Below are 18,098 nucleotides of genomic sequence, written 5' to 3'. Positions count from 1 at the left end.
GTGGGTTCGAATCCTAGCCATGGCGTGTTTTCCTTCGACAAGAAATTTATCCACATTGTGCTGCACTCGACCCAGGTGAGGTGAATCGGTACCCGGCAGGATTATTTCCTTGAATGCACTGAGCGCTGGTGATGGTAGCTCGAGCTAAAGCCGGGGTAATAATAGCAGTGCTTTGTATCCTCAGGGAAAAAGCGCTTTATAAATCCAGCTATTATTATTATTATTATTATTAATAATTGAATTTATTATTCTTCATTTCAAACAAATTTACAAAGTAAGTTTAAAAATCAGAATATGAATAACAGAAATGAAAAAAGGGGAAATCACTGGAAAGCATAACTTGTTATGTGAGTCCCCTGCAATAAATAGGTGATTAAAATTTATAAATTACAAATAGAAATTGACAATGTTCAATAGAATAGTGGACAAACGACATATCTGCAATTTTTTTCCGGTCCGAATCTTAAGTCAATGTGCTGTGCTGTTTTTTTTTCGACAATGACCTCTAACCCGTCCATTGTGATTTGATTGGCATTTTCAATAGCTTCTGAATGTGGAAAAAAGTGTCTTCGAAGTGGATGCAAAAATACGCCAATAAGCATTCCGTCGGACTCACACCAATAAGCCTGTTCACAATTGTAAACTGCGCGTCATTTGAGATAAGCCATGAAGGCGGCTTTCAAATTCACTGACACAGGCATTTGTGATTTGATGATTATTCATGTATTCCTTTCAAGTTATGACATTTTAAAAGTTTGCGTTATTTAGGTGAAATAGTTCTAGGCACAGGATTGATGTCTTAATGAATATGGTATATGGGAAGGCTGATGCTTACATGTCTCTTATAATTCTTTTGTATTCAAAATTATTCTTTATGACCTTCATGCTGATGACACGGTAGTCTTTTTCTCTCATAATAAAATGTAACAACTATTGAACACAACTTAATTCTGACCTAAAAAGAATAACAACTGGTTGTGTGATTCCAAATTGAGTCTTAACTGTGATAAAACAGTTAGTGCTATTGGCTCTCTCATAATGATAAGTAAATGTAATAGGTTGAACTTGAATGTTAATAAGATATGTATATAAGAAGTAAAATATTAGTAAAATATCTTCGCATGTTGTTAGATCCCAGTTTAAAGTGGAATTTGCATATCGAATATATATGTTCTAGAATAAGTAGACTTACATGTTTATTAGCCCGATTACGTCACTTTATTGATCAGAAAAATATGAAAATGGTTCATAATAATGTGGAGCGTTGTGGCCCAGTGGATTAGTCTTCTGACTTTGAAACAGAGGGTCGTGTGTTCGAATCCCAGCCATGGCGTAATTGCCTTCAGCAAGAAATTTATCCAAATTGTGCTGCACTCAACCCAGGTGAGGTGAATGGGTACCCGACAGGATTAATTCCTTGAATGCGTGAGCGCTGAAAGGCAGCTCGAGCTAAAACCGGGGTAATAATACTAATAACATCGCGCATCGGAATAGAATGTTTCTGGATAGATGGCGCTATATAAATGCCTATTACTATTATTATTTTTATAACTATTATTATTAGCATTATTATTATTATTATGTCATTCTTCTTTCCCTTGAAGTCTCAAAGTCGTCTTTTATTATTTTTAATTTGATACGGGGCCCTGGCCCCATTTTTTTTTACAGGGGGTGCTGATGTATATTTGACAAATAAAACAATCGGGGTTTTTACTACAAAATAAAAGCAATAGATAAAATACAAAATGCGGGTCATTATGCTTACATTTATCGAATTTGTCCCACCCACCAGATTTCCGAGGGGGTGTTGCATATGCATGGCGAATATTACACGAATACACGCAGCACCCCCAGGAAAATATTATGGGTGCTTTAGTACCCATGTTTCCCATAGACATGATTTGATTATGTATTTTCCCCATTTCCCCTAATTTCTCCCTTTGTTCCCAGATACTTTTGCAAGGCTTTTCTTATCCAATCCTTGGACCCCATGTAAAAACAGTAAACTGTCTATGCATGGGCAGAGCTGAACTGGATATCCTTCCAATTTCCGACATTTTCATGTCTCTTTGGTTGTATTTAAGTTGTTTTATACTTGTCAATTTATATTTTGGTTGTTTTTGGTATTGAATTTCAGAGAATAGATTAATACAATAAAAATACAAAATAAATGGAAAAGAATCGAGGAAAGATTTGTGTCTTAATGTGTGAAATTATATGCATTTGCAGGAATTTAAAACTATAACAAACTGAAAGTGCACCCCCTCCCCCACAAAAAAAAAACATTGACCGAAGAGGGGCAAAACCTGTCTCATTCTTACAAATTACACAAAGGTGCTCTATATCACTGGCGGATCCAGGTGGGTGTTTCATAAAGCTGTTTGTAAGTTACGAGCAACTTTCAGAACGATTGGTGATCATTTCTTGTGGTAAATTTTATATTCACTGGCGATGGTAAAGCGCGCAAGAAAGATTCACCAGTCGTTCTTAAAGTCGCTCTTAACTTAATACGAACAGCTTTTATGAAACGGCCCCCAGGGGTGGCACATCCGGCTCGTGCCCCCCCCCCCACTTGAGAGTCAATCATTTTTTAATGTAAATATGTCATTTTTACCCAAGTGTGCCCCCCCCCCCTTTGAAAGTGAGAACCTTCTTTTGGTTTGTCTATTTTTTGCGGTCGAAATGACCCTAAAGTTTTGATGAAACTTTTTTTCTTGTCAAATTTTCATGGGAAAATGGGCCCCCTTAAATTCCTGGATCCGCCCCTCCTCTCTGTGATTATTCATCAATAAACTATAGTACTACAGTTTACCACATTATTGATTATGATTTTAAACAATAAATATACATGGGGCCGATTGCACGAAAGGGTCTTTCCAAGGACCGTCTTTCGTGTCGCCCATCTTTTATGATACGCTATAAGTGGGGTGTTTCTGAAATTTATGATAAAGAATAAAATTCGTTAGCTTGCTTTTAAATCAAATTTTATACAATTTCATGATATATCACATCATTTTATAAACAAATATTTTGTTAATTTTAACGGACGAATGAAATATGTTTGCAGGTGATTTATTTAGAATGCGTTTCACATGGCGCATCATAAAAGATGGGCGACACGAAAGACGGTCCTTGCAAAGACCCTTTCGTGCAATCGGCCCCTGCTCTCTTCATAAAACAATATCTTGGAAATAATTTGTGAGTTCTATCTCGAGCGTCATATACATACACGGCGTATGGGGTGGTTCGGGTGGGGCAATATGCCTCTAGGGGTGACTCCTGGGACCTGTTGCATGAAAATTTTGCCATAAAAATCTCTGGTATTTCATTTTTAGCAAATTTTTTAATGAGTGATTTCCAATGGCATAATTTTGTTTGCCGGAGTTTTATTTTGGTAAAATTTTTATGCAATGGGTCCCTGGATCCACCATTGCTGTTTAGGGGCCCGTTTCATAACAGTTGTTATAGTAATTATTTGCTATCCAAAGGTATCTTTCATGTTGGCCGTTGAGCACCGTTACCATGGTAATTACTAGTGGATGGTAAAGTTACCATTATATTTTTTATGCGATTGGACCCATTGCAGGTTTCATAAAATTTGTTTTAACTTTTAACGCCCCCCCCCCTCCTCCACTCTCTCCTGAGCTCCAATATAGATTTATAGAAACGCATTTGTATCAAGGGGGCCGTTTCGTAAAGCTGTTCTTGAGTTAAGAGCGATTTTAAGAACGACTGGTAATTCTTTCTTACGCACTTAAACATCGCCAATGAATATACAATTTTCCACAGGAATTTAGGAACACCAGTTGTACTGTTCAAGTCGAACAACTTTTTGAAACATCCTATAGGAGCCCGTTATACAAAACTTGATCGTAAAACATTTGTTTACGATAGATTGCATTGACTACAACATACAATAGAAAGCAAAATGGAATCACTCTTGAACTTTTGGAAGCTAAGGGAGATAACGCTTATGGGGAAGATTCAACTATTGAAGGTGCATAATATCTATTCTAAATTACCCCTGTTCCTAAGTGGGTTTATGAATCATTGGATGAATTAACTTTTGATTTCTTATGGAAAGGAAAGAAAGGCAAAAGTAATAGTTAATCTTCCCTGTGAAGGTAAAGGCACAGCGAATAATTTGGATTAAAATTTTTTTAAATAAAGATGAAGATATGAAATGGAAAAAAAATCTTAATTTTGTCACTAAACATTTGGGTGGAAATTTGATATCCTTATGTGACTATATGCAAGGTTTATTGAAAGTAACAGCTTCCAAATTTTACATGGACTTATTAGAGTGGGTAAATATAAGACATATTAGAAGTGCAGAGTTTGGGAAAGTGTTGATTTTTAATAATAAGCTTATTCGATATAAAGGGAGTTGTATATTTGATAAGATTCTATACGATAAAGAGGTTTGTAAATTGCATTATAATTTGGAAAATAATGGTAAATTAAAATGGGATAGATATTTTCTCAATTTGAATTTAGATGCAAATAATATTGAAAAGATCAAACACATTTATTCTCGTTTACCCGTTAGTTGAAAGAACAATATCGAAATAAATGAAAAACATAACTCTTGAATCGATTTCAATTTGGGTAAGAAAACAACTAATTTAAAATTTTTAAGATCAAAAGAAATAAACGATCAACTGTTGAATAAAAATGAAATTAAACCCTCTATTTATGACAGAATTAGAACGAATTGTGATCTTGCCAATAAGGAATTCTCAAAGCATATTTTTAAGACGAAGATATATTGCACACTGAATAGTCGACTAAGGGAATTTCAGTAAAAAATTTTGCCTAATATTTTATACCCTAACCGCCATCTTTTCCGTTTTGGTCTTGTTTCGACCAATTTATGCTCAGTTTGTGAAAAGGACGAAACGTATGAACATCTATTTTATACTTGTGAATTTTCAAAATCCCTTTAGGATCTGTGTGCAAGAAGTTTAAATTTTGTTGGCAGGAATCTTAGTTGGCAGGAAATTCTTTTCGGAAAGCATGCAAAAGAGAAGTAAAGGTAAATATCAATTAATTAATCATGTTTTGCTCAGTTTGTGAAAAGGAAGAAACGTATGAAAATCTATTTTATACTTGTGAATTTTCAAAATCCCTTTGGGATCTGTGTGCAAGAAGTTTAAATTTTGAAATAATCTTAGTTGGCAGGAAATTCTTTTCGGAAAGCATGCAAAAGAGAAGTAAAGGTAAATATCAATTAATTAATCATGTTTTGATTTTAGTTAAATATCTTATTTACAAAAACCGAGAATTAAAAAAACCCTCCTTCATTGAATGAAAAAAAAAAAACTTCATTAGAGGGAATCAATGAGAAGAATAGAAAATGGCAACAAAGAGGGGGACTTTTACAATCCATTTCTCTTAATGGGAAAACATAAACATTAGACCGTTAATTGGAACCGGAGTCAGTTTTCCACCGGAGAGGGGATGGGGTGTTTTAGGGAGGGTCGGGGGTCCAGTACTGAGTTTGTTTTTGAGTTTGAATTTATCTGAGTGAAGAGGCCGAGGCTATGTTTTTTTTTTTATATTGATGGCTTTAATTTGTTTAGGTTAATGATTTATTTTTATATGTATTTGGAAAATCTCTTTTTTATGTTGATATTTGACACTGGGAAAAAATTTAAAATGTTGAATTAATAATTGTAGAAGTTTATTCTTAATGCATATTATAATCACTAAAGGTATTTATAATTATGTATTGAAAGATGTCTGACATTGTGTTTTATTGCAACACGTTAAAAATAGTGTTAAATTTGAGTCGTCAAGATATTTATCAATATGTAAAGATATCGAACTCATATTAGTTACATGTATTTTATTTTGTATATGAATTGAAGTAGTCAATAAAAAGTATTACAAAAAGGGTACGATCTATCGTTGTGCTTTGTGTTACGGAGCCCATTCCAAAGTATCTCAGGAAATCAGTTCAATATAAAATTCAACATAGGTCCTACAATTCTAAGAAATTTTCATAAATTTACATTTGGATTTCGTTCAAATCAACAATTTCTTTGAATTGATATCTTATCATTCTGTATAAGTGCCTTGTTTTAAAAAAATTGCATTATTTGTATCTTTTAGAATATGTTGCGATCGATATGCATTCATTCGATTTCGTGCACCTGTAATGTTAAAATTATTATCTTTTTTGTTAGAAAACCACACATTAGGATGTGCTATTAAATTTCTAAGAAAAATATTATAAGCCTAAATACTGTATATTGTTTAATTTCAATCGCTTAATAATTTTTGCTTGTGTGCCGTCTCATCTGCAACATCCGCAACAATTTCGAACAATAATTACAATAATTTACTTGCACCATGCCATTGTCAAGAATACCTAGTACTCTCTATACTACTACTACTACTACTACTACTACTACTACTACCACCACCACCACCACCACCACCACTACTACTTATTCTACTACTACTTCTTCATCCTCTTAATAAAGATAATGATAATAGTAACGATAATTAAAACAAGATCTACTTTTATTTAGGTAAATAGCTCTTTTTAATATTATGTACGGATTCTTTTCCAAGTTACACAGTCTATATATTGAAAAATATATATAAACTCCTCAAAAAAAGTTTGGAAATCTGATTTTGATCGATAATCCCTCTTCGGTTTTAGTAAAATTTAATATCAATGTATAATTAATATCAATGAATAGAGCATTTAATTTTCTTTAAGATGATACCCTACATGATATGATTATGGTTCACATGGAGGTACAGTACCTTGAAATGTGGGGCAAGGTCAAAATTCAAAAGCTGCAAAATGACACAATATTGGTCATTTTTCCGTGGTGATGACTCAGCGGTTTTGTTTTTACTTTGATCGATAATTCCTCATTAATTTTAGTAAATATCAATGTGTAATTAATATCAATGAATAGATCATTTAATATTCTTTAAAATGATACCCTATAAGATATGATTATCATTCACATGGAGATGCAGTGCCTTGAAATGTGGGGCAAGGTCAAAATTCAGTTGCAAAATGACGCAATATTGAAAGTCACTGTTCTTTTTCCGTGGTGATGAGTGAGTTTCTCAGTAATTTCTTTTAATTGTTTTCATGCACCTTACCATCAACATTAACATGGAATCAAACAAACCTCTGCACAAGCAAAAGCATATCAAACAAACATGCATGGGTATTTCAAACCATGTTATCTCACAAAACCATCACTACAGAAGCAGGGGCTTGGTTTGAATGGATTTTCATCTCTACTGACACAGACAAATATGTTCTGTATTGACCCTTCATGATTATTTCTGCTCGAATTGCAGCTTTTCAATTCAGACCCCATCCAACACTTTTGAATCCTGCTCTTTTGGTGATGGCATGAGCATGGTGTCATCTGAAAGAGAAATAAATGATCTTTTGAATGGTATCAAATATGCATTGTGTAAAATTGGGAGTTGGGAGAAAGGAATGGTCAAAATCAGATTTCCAAACCCTTTTGCTCGTTTTGCAGCTTTTCGGTTCAGACCTCATCCAACACATTTGAATCCTGCTCTTTTCGTGATGACATGATCGTAACATTTAAAAGAATATTAAATTATCTTTTGTATGATGTAAAATATGCATTGTTTAAAATTGGGAGTAGGGAGAAATTAATGGCCAAACACAGATTTAAACTTTTTTGAGAGGTTTATATTCCCAAAGTAGCGCTTCTTCTTGTTAGAAAAAAAAATAATCAGAAACTCAAGTAAACCCGAGCTACCCCTTCCCTAAAGTGGTACAATCCATCCCCAACGAAAATTAAGGAAACACAATTGCGTAGATGACTCAATAATAGGCAGAATACATTAAATTTGGAGGTGGGCTACTTCTGGAAAAGTGAAGATGTTATATCAAAAACGGATAAAACCTTTGAATTAATCCTATTTAATCTGAAGGGACATTTATTTTTGTTCAAAGCATGTTGTATACAGATTTATCTTCCTCATCCTAAATAATTTCCTGATGCTATAAAATTTATTTGTGATTATCATACACCTGCTTTAAAATGGTATGGTCTTGGTTAAGGCATCGACTGGGCGTTAACCTTTTGAAAGTTACTAGGGAAAATCACGCGCATAGCCACTGCTTGTAGAAACTTCGAGAAAAATGCATAGGAGCCAACGATAAAAGCTGGGCGCGCAAAACTAAACTTACGCGCAGTGGAAAATATCTAAGCGCTGACGTCACACATCCAAAACAAATATATAATCCATGCGAGAAATTTCCCCTTCACAAGCTAATCTACCTTTGCCTCCAAGTTCGCACGTGCTGAAAATTTGAGAAATTATTGAAAGACTTTCAAGCACAGAGAAATTTGTTGGTGATTAATATATAAAGGGAAAATGGGCTGCTTTCCCAAACGGAACCGGGTTTTGCCCGTGTCTGAGGATGTTGAAAATCCTGGGACCGAAAATGACCAGCCACCAAGAGCAATCAGAGCAAAGGTCAGACGACGAAAGGCCAAGAGCGGGAAGGGATTTTGGAAAATGTTCACATCATTCTTTGCAGGCATTATGTGTGTAAGGAAACACTTCTTGTTATGTTTTCAATTAAAAAGAATGTCACTTCGCTTTAAAAAAGAATAGGCCTACTAAGTAGTCATATCAATCGGAGATATTAATCAAATTTGATAGATATTATCACACAGACAAAGAAATCATTAAAATATATAGCCTAAATATAGTAATATTTTGATATTTGTGCTAATATTCATGTTCGTAAAATTTTGTAATACAATACTACTATCAATTGAAGTATTCACGCTATTTTACTGTAGTCTGTAGAAAGAAAAAGAACAGTAAACAAACACGTAAAATGATGATACGGGACCGAGCCCATTCCTAACGTTCATAAAAGTTTGTCTCTATGACAATGCTCACTTTTGACCACTATTACATTATGACGTTTAATGACGTAGTTATGTTGTTTTCATTCTGCAAATGATCCACTTACACAAAAACACTTCAATCAATTTTTCGGTGAAATAAAATCAACTTCCTTAAATTTGATTGGTCTATCGCTTCCCTAAAATCGATTATAAGAGTTAGTGTCTCATTCCCATGTGTATTCAGCGCGCACGCTCATGCGCTATTTGTATGACGTCATCATGCGCTCAGTTTCTTTTTCTATTTTGTAACATGGTGGTAAGTTGCAGTCGAAGTAAATTCTTACTTATTTCGGCATGATCAACTATAACCACATTTGACAAAATGGACCTGAAAAGACCCCAGTCATGGTGAGTAAGATCTAAACGTTCATTCAATAAATGGATGTGCCAATTTAGCTGGTAGATTGCTGGGATGTAGCTGGATTTAATCAAACTGCAAGTTCCCGATGTAGACGTACCGTACCGTAGACGTACGGTAGTGCACATCACAGCTAACGTAACGGTAAAGCCCAGTGGTGGTCCGAAAGTCTGCGCATCTAACAATTTGAGTTAAGATTTACCATAAATTTCTTTTTATTTCAAAAGAATCTTTCTGTTATGTTCCGTATATTATTATGAAGAAGTTTACCAAACATCTCGTAAAAATTTGAAAGAAATTATTACATTTTTTGGGGGAAAAACGTCTGGCAGTCATTTTCAGATTGAAAAAAAAATGCCTGCGCACCATTCATTGCACACGATTCGGGGATTTTATTGAGAAAGGCTGCTCTTTGAGGTCGTCACATGAAATACCCTGGCCTTGGCTTAATTCATTATTTTCCCACCATTTTGAGTCGGATTTTTAAAATGAATATCTGACTAGATCTATGTATTGCATGTGACGTAGATCTAGGCGGTAGGCCTTACTGCGGCAGGTCCCCGGGGCAAGTGTAGGCCTAGTAAAGACAAGTCTGTCACTTTGTCAGTGTCTCACTGTCTGTGTTCTTCCATTGCCCAGCTCACACAAAATTAATCAAAATCATGAATAATAAACAGAAGGCAAGATCTTAAATTCAAATTTGCTTGAAGGAATAATAAGGTATGGAAGGTCGAGTATTTCGCTGGTATTGCGATCTCAAAAATTCCCTAGTGATCGACTAGTGCGCCCTCAGCTGAAAGTGTCATTAAAAAGTGTGACCTTAATTTGCGCACAATTGAATTGTTTTGCAAGGCTTTAGAAAAGAATTCAAGCAGACAACGGTAAGATAATTGTATCAGCTGGAGGTTAAAATGCCTTGCACCCTGATTTAGGGCAAGTCCAAGAATTCGTGCGCGTTACGTATGGGACATTTCAGAGGCTTCAATGACCTGAAAAATAGTGTCGATTGACTTTGATTAGATTGAATACCCTCATGATGGTAGACATCTAGGAGAAGAATAATCATGGAAAAAATGGTGGCATATGACCTCGACCTTGACCTTTTAGAGAGAAAAGATGGGCCGTTACGTATGGGACGCAGAAAAAAGACAATTTTTAAAACAATTTTTACAAGTTGAGAATTCTCTAAAAGTATTTCATTTGACAACTTGTAACTCAGTGTGATAGAAGTCACAATACTCTAGTATATCTAAGGCAAGTTTCATGTCATAAGCCAAATCCCTCTAATTACAGACTCTAATTAAACAAATTAATGACATGTTACGTATGGGACAGTTACGTATGGGACATTTTGTCCCCATAGAGAATGTACACAATTTCCCCCATAATTAAAAAAATTGAAATAATTCAAAATACGGAAATAACAAAAGAGTTTCTGTCTTTTAAAATGTTCTATTGAGACATATTTGATATGACTGAAAAGGAAATTAGCCATTTCAACATTTTTTTCCTTGTTTTTCATGGTTTCATGAATTTCTTATGTAATTCTATTGTTTTTTATTTTATTCATATTTCTCCATTTTCACAATTTTTTCGCTTCAATTGTTTTCATTAATCAGTATTCATAACAAATCAGTCTTTAAAAACTAAAGAAAAGGTAAATAATCACTTTTTAGAGCACTCTTGAAATTTGTTTTTCTCCATTCACTTTGTACACAAATCTCCCCATTGACATTGTGTGTAAATGTCCCATACGTAACATGTTGTCCCATACGTAACAATTTATTAATTAACTTTTAATTAAAAAGTAAACTCTATTTTTGAAACTTTTTTGGGTATAACATTTTCATACTTTATAAATTAGAACTTCCCAGAGATGCAACAATACAAGTATTGTATTATGAGAAATAACTTAAAAAAACATCCTCAAAATGTTACGTATGGGACATTTCGTCCTTGGACAAGACCTAATTTGCATAATTAATTAGATGACATCACTTCTTTTCCCTAAAAAGTAATAAGATGTTAGGGGGTCCATGTCCCACCTATGACTAAATCTCACAAGTTTTGTTTTTATTTTCTATGAGTTTTTATAATTGTCCCATACGTAACGCCCATTTTACCAATTATGCAAATTAGGTGCCCCAAATTAGCATAAATATGCATATTATCAAATTTTTCTTAATGAAATTTTAAAATTCAACATTTGGGCTTTCTTACCCCACCAAAGATAACTTCTTAAATTAAAGATGAAATTCTGCCTTCTAGGGTGACCTTTTCTTGGACTTGCCCATGCATTAAATTTTGTTGGTATCAAATTTTACTTATTTGGAGACCTCCGCTGGTAAACTGGCAAATTCTTGATGCTTGTCGAGAAGGTCGGATTTTCTCGGAGCAAACGCGATGTTTCGCCAATATTTTCTTTAATGGAGACCTAACCTTCAAGAAAATTACTATAGGCCTACTAGCCTTTCAAGTCATTCTTTCTGTTGGTGATATCAGTTTTTCAAAATATTAATTAAAAATTGAGGTATTCGCCCGTGTGCAAAATTAGATAACGTGCAAATTAAGTTCACACTACCTTGGAATTGATTGCAAATTCCTTGCAATTCCCCAATAAGGCCCGTATTCCGAACTTGGGTTTAATGTTGTGGTTTAACTATGGAGAGCCAATAGGGGCACAAATCCCTTACATTAACAGTACACATTCAGTGTATGATTTCATAATATGACACCGACATTGTCCAAAATTGTCTGGGAATGATAATTGAAATATTTTTCTTCATCATGAAAGCAAAAGAATACAAAAATAGTAAACATGAAAGTCATAACAAAAACAAATATACAATATGGACAGAATATTTGGCTTCCCATAATTTTTTGCACAGACTTGGACCGTGGTATAAGTTAACCTGACTTCAGCCTAAAAGTCTAACATATAAAACGATTTGTAAAAGTGCAATGCTCTTGAACTGACCATAGTAACAAAATCGGGATCTCCGGAACTAGATTGTAGCGGCCCATGTCTCTACTGACCATGTGAAGAATGCGTGGCATGATAATGTCGATTCTTACAATTGAGCCAGCTTTATTGAACAGACCTAACTTATTGATCCCAACTCTTGAGCATCAAGAGAGACTGAGAGCTAAGTTGGGCCATATCACTTTGTCTCTGGCTGGGAATAGGATCCAAATTCTAAATGTAGAGCTATTCAAAGGGTACAAAGGGTTCAAAGACTTGAAAGGATCCTATACTTGTCTCTACGAGCAATTAGGATCTAGTTCAAAACCTGAAGGGACAAAAAAGGAAACATAAGTTCATGTTAAAATTTTATATTGTGTTTTATTATCATGTGTCTTCCTCAACTCTCAGGCATCAGCCTCGAAGCCATTCAACAACTCTGTGGCTCCATTATCCATGTACGCCAATGCCGATGACTCCGACTCGGATTCCTCTGATGATGAATTCACAAGCCCTGTCCGACCACGACGGCCACGTTCCTCAGATGATGAATTCACAAGCCCTGTACGACCACGACGGCCACGTCAGGGATTCCAGGAGGTCCAGTTCACCATGGCAGAAGAGCCCAAAGAGACCAGCGATGAAGCAGCCAAAGCTGATGAAACACCTGAAGAACCTAAAGCAGCTCCAGGTATGAATTCTATGACTTTTCACTCTTTTCTTTTAAATGGAACAGAATTCATGCAAAACAATTGGTTGGTTGAGTGTATTAAGCTAGCCCATGGGAGACTTAGCCCACAGATGCGTGGGCTTGAGTTTATAGAAAACATGTTACAGCAAAATCATTCTCTAACAGGTTTAAATTGATGCAGGAACATAAATTCTACCTAATCTAGCAGGTCTCTAGTGGAAAGCTCTGTCTAAACTATTGCATTTTTATGAAGCTGTTTTTCTTCTGGCGACTGCCATGTAAATGTTAAAGTTACAGAATTTACAAGGATTCCTAAGAAAATGAATTGAAAATAAAATGTGTTCCCATCTACTATAGATACATGTACCAATCATTCAGTCTCAACAGAGAAACATGAATTAATTCTACATAATCCATCAATTGTCTAGTTGAAAGTTCTGTTTTAAACGATTGCATGAAGCTGTTGAATTGAATTTCTTCTGGTGACTGCTATGTAAATGCTGAAGTTAGGGACTTTCCAAATAATTCCTAAAAAAATGAGTTGAAAAATAAAAATATATACGTTCACATCTACCATAGATACCAATCATTCAGTCCCAACAGATTTAAATTGATGCAGGAACATGAATTCTACCTAATGTATCAGGGCCCCATCTTACAGAGGGTTGCGATTGGTCCAATTAAACTTAACTATGTGGAAATCCATCAATGACAATCTTTTCTACAGGAAATTTGTAATGGATTAACAAAGCCCAGGGCCCCATCTTACAAAGAGTTATGATTGATCCAATCAACTACAAATATGATTGGAAAGCCAACAACGTCAACATCTAAAATACATGTTTGCTGAAAATGTTTACTACATATGATGTAAACTCATACATTCATTGTTTTCTTGACAATTCAGTGTGCTATTCTTTGTTCACAAAGTATATTGTGCAAAATTTCCTGAAGAAAAAATTAAAGCATTGATATAAATTTATTCTGGTGACTGCCATGTATATGTTGAAGTGTTGGACTTTCCGAGGATTCCTAAGAAAATGAGTTAAAAATGAAAATATGTTCACATCTACCATTGATACCATGTTAATATCTACCCGAGGTCATCCAAAACTTGGATTAACCATGAAGAATCTCCCTTTTCTCAAAGGTGATATCTATTCCTTCTTAAACAAAGATCTCCAAGTAGAAAATATGTTACCGTATAGCATTATCATTCAGTGATTGGATGTATTGTGTTCAAGAGGTTAACATCTACTAAAGATTCACTTAGGTGGAAGCTTAACCATGATGTATCATGTACATATTTTGTTAGGCTCCGGTTAATTTTTTTTAAGCCAGGAAGAGAAAAAATTATGAATATCAAATGCCATAATATTTGGTATGCAATGACTTTAGGAATTTGGACCAAGGAGTCAGCATCTACCCAAGATCCTTGAAAATATTTTGACTATAGTCAATGTTTTTTTACTCTTTTTAAAGGAAATTGATATATGCCTAGAATTAGAATTATTTTTACAGATCTAACGCTTGTGTCAAACAAGATTGGGGGAACCTAGTGGATAGCTCAATGTTAAAAAACTATTTTCAGTGGCAAACTACCAAAAAGGGTTATTTATCTATCAGATTAAGAACCTTAATTTCTTAAAGTTATTGTATTGCATGGTCTTGATTTTTTTTCATATTTCAGTCTGCTGGTTGATGCGTTTTTGTGTTTTTTAACAGTTAAGCTAAATAAAGTTCAATCAAGCACTAAAACCTATTAAAATATCAATTTTGAAATAGTTTTTGCTGATTGGAATTCTTCAATATTTCACTTTCTCCAACTTTGCCAAAACTGAGTCATTCTGTTTGTATCCTTCTTGTCCTACATGTTTACTTATTTTTATAGTTCCAGTGGCTAAACTGACTGTACCTATCACTGAACTTCCAAAGCCTAACGAGTGCAGCACCGAGCAAGACACCCGAACGACCAATGAAATCATCAAGGATTTCCGGGACACTGGATTAGTTGCAGGCGTTGGCGGCGGCAATGTCAGGCCAAAGGGCGTGGCATTTGATATCCACTTTGACACCGTGAGGGTGCGCCCCAAGACAGCCAAGGGCGTCCGTGTCCCAAAGGCACCTCGTCGTCTTGAGAGGCTCGAGTTGCCCGCCAAAGGAGAAGGGGAGAAAATTGCAAATAAAATCAAGGAGAAGCAGGAGAAAGCTGCCCGCAAAAGACAGGTAATTTGTTTTTTCTTCTTGTAACTTCAATAGAGAATAAGAAATAGTTCACACGCCCACAAAATATTATACCTATGATTTTGTTATGTTTCGGCAAAATAAAAGTACTTCAGAATTTCTTTTTTGGGCAATATTAGACCAGCAATATTTTTGTGTTTTTCAGGTAAACTGCTTCAAGAATTTTCTGATCAAAGATTTGATACTAAAAAATGCATAACAGGCTAGATGTGGGAAATTAATTTTTCAAAAATTGTCAAGGGTTCATATCTTTTTTTTTGTAAAACCTAATTTGAAGAAAGAAAATGCTGTCATTCTGAAAGTCAGGCAGTTGGCAAATTGTTTATCTCACCATGCATGTTGCATTGTTGCCATAGGCAATTCATGAATCCAGGCTCCAGAAGAAAAAGGAGAAGGATGACAAAAAGAAGAGAGCTGTTCAGTTTGTAGCTGATGCTGATGAGCAGAAGAAGCAGGCAGCCGCACAGAAAATCGCCCTGAAAGCAGAGCGCGTGAAGAGCGCCCGCCTCAGTCAGCTTCAAGACCGCCAGCGCAAGGTCGAGATGAAATCTCAGAAACACCAGAAGGTCCTCGATGCCATCGCTGCGGCCGATGAGCAGAAGAAGAATGATCTTGCTGAGAAGATTGCCAGCAAGGCCGAACGGGTGAAGAGCGCCCGCCTGAGTTCTACCCAGGAGAGAAAGGCCAAAGTAGCTGCTACCAAGAGGCACCGGGATAGTGTTCGCAGACGCTGCGAATGTGTAAGTTTAAGTATATTTTGTAACGATATTGTCATCTTTAAGCTTTTAGGAATATACACTGTATGATAAAAAATCTTTTTGGGTTAGATCTAGGAATAGGGGAATGGGGGATCTTTGACATAATTGTCTAGTTAAATGGATTAGAGTTTATTCATGAAATGATAATATTCATTGCTTGCAAATTTACTAGTTTCATAAAAGCATTCATACAGTCTTAGGATGTTTTTCTAATGTTAATCTGTCAATAGCTTTTTTAATCATTTCTATTTAGCTGAAGATATGTTAAAATGTTTTTCAAAGGTAACCTACTATGATGGTAATCACTGGCATATGTGCTATTAGGTACACGTAAGAACAATTAGGACAGTTAACCTTTTAAAGCACATAGTCATTTTTTAATTATAAATTTGATAAATGTCCTTTTTGTAGAATATTTCATGTAAACAATCCTTCCCTTTTACAGCAAAATTGCCCAGACCCAGATTATGACAAGATCAGCACTTACAATGGCAGCAGCAATAACAGCAGCAGGAGTGGTAGTCGTTGCAGTGACACGGGCAGTCTCAAGAGTGGGGAGCTGCCCCCATCTTACTTCAAGACCAGCTCCTGTCTCGTTTCTGTAGACCAAGACGAGCAGTATGATGACTTCTTTGATAAGCCTGTTGGAGAAGGTGCTGAGGAATGAATACTGCACCCTCCAAATAATTTTGAGATATATATTTATGTACTGTAGTATCTTATGAATTTCTATGAAGACACAAAGACATATGATATGATTATATTTTGAATTTATACCAAAAATATTCCATTATGATATTTAACAAACAATTCACTTTCTAAGTAGGTTACAAGGCAAGGCTTTTATGCATGTTACAGCTGGAGAGAGTGAGGGGCACTTTGGTAGGTACATGTTTGTGTATTTTATGAAACTGCTGGGTATTGCATAGTCCCACTAACTACTCTTTGTGCAGCAACATTGATAATGTGACAGCCTAGTCTAATGCATGTAGTCCCAAGTTTATGTGCAACATTGATCTTGTTGTGAGAAGTGAGTGTATTGCATAGTCCTATCTTTATGTGCAACATTGTGACAAGGCTAGTTTATTGAATTTTCAAACAGTTATCAACTGCAACCTAGGCAGTATTGTGGCAATACTGTAATCTTGAAGCTACCAACTACTCCCTGCATCCATATGAACCGCATCGTGACTAGCGATCCATTGCTAGTTCAAACAACTATCCCCCTTCTTGCAATATGCTTATTGTGGCTGACATCAAATATGTCACACTGACACATAACAATCTTCTGTGCAACATAGTCTGACTTATACCCAAAAGCAATTATGACCAGCTAGTATATTGTATCAAGTATCCAATAACCATCAATAGTACGGGAAACTGTATTAAATTTCTTTCCGTGCTGCACCAGCCAGCCTCTCTGCCATTCTTCAAATCTGTATTTGTCACCCGCATTGTGACGAATTAGCTATCAGCAGGCCACCATCCAACAACTTGGCCGTTTTGCAATATCTGTATTGTGACTTGCTACTTGTAGCAAGTATACCCTATAACCAACCGTCAACACTTTTGTCATCTTTGTTGTGACAAATTTCAGGAAACTTTCAGCAATGCGCCGGCCGGCCAACAACTGTCTGCAATTAATTATTTCCCATCTGTATCAAGACAATTCAACTATCAAAACCAAAGCGCTGCCCAAAGCAATGCTTGTCTGCAATATCTGTATTGTGACATGCTAGCATATTAAGTCTATATCCAATAACTATTGCTTTTCTTACCTGTGATATAGCATTCAGCTACGCACTAGTCATTCTGCGATATCTGATCTGTGACTTGATAGTTTATTTCATAACCCACCTGTGAAAAATCGCAATGGCCAATCCCTGTGTATCAACCTTAATCCCCTGTCTAATAACATGGCTGATTAGATTATATGTTTGTTACGTGCTTGTTTTATTCATCGTCCAATATAAATCAAAACACCAATCCACTTTTGAAACTTTTTTGGCAACAGAGATACAAACTTCCTCCATGACCTCTTTTTATTTTGTCCCTGTTTCCCTGAAATAATTGATTTGATTCATTAATTATTCCAGGGAAACAGCCACAAAATTAAAAGAGGTCATGAAGTAGTTTGTATCGCTGTTGT

At 35.4% G+C, this 18,098-nt stretch overlaps 1 protein-coding gene across 1 annotated transcript; it reads left to right on the top strand.

Moving 5' to 3' along the window:
• The first annotated feature begins 9,186 nt into the window (after positions 1–9,186).
• Positions 9,187–16,616, top strand: LOC121429093 (inner centromere protein A-like). The gene is made up of 5 exons (XM_041625996.1): positions 9,187–9,192; positions 12,668–12,947; positions 14,839–15,173; positions 15,548–15,931; positions 16,395–16,616. The coding sequence occupies exons 1-5, from the start codon at positions 9,187–9,189 to the stop codon at positions 16,614–16,616; spliced, it is 1,227 nt and encodes a 408-aa protein (XP_041481930.1).
• Positions 16,617–18,098: the final 1,482 nt, after the last annotated feature.

Source organism: Lytechinus variegatus, chromosome 15, assembly GCF_018143015.1.
Source record: "Lytechinus variegatus isolate NC3 chromosome 15, Lvar_3.0, whole genome shotgun sequence".
NCBI lineage: Eukaryota > Metazoa > Echinodermata > Echinoidea > Temnopleuroida > Toxopneustidae > Lytechinus > Lytechinus variegatus.
The sequence above is the reverse complement of the archived record's forward strand: the minus strand, read 5'-3'. Positions and strand labels throughout refer to the sequence as shown.

Excerpts from the sequence above, each read along its gene's own strand:
- LOC121429093 (XM_041625996.1), top strand. Across the intron at positions 12,948-14,838 it reads AGAACCTAAAGCAGCTCCAG|TTCCAGTGGCTAAACTGACT; the intron begins GTATGAATTCTA and ends TTATTTTTATAG. Across the intron at positions 15,174-15,547 it reads AAGCTGCCCGCAAAAGACAG|GCAATTCATGAATCCAGGCT; the intron begins GTAATTTGTTTT and ends TTGTTGCCATAG.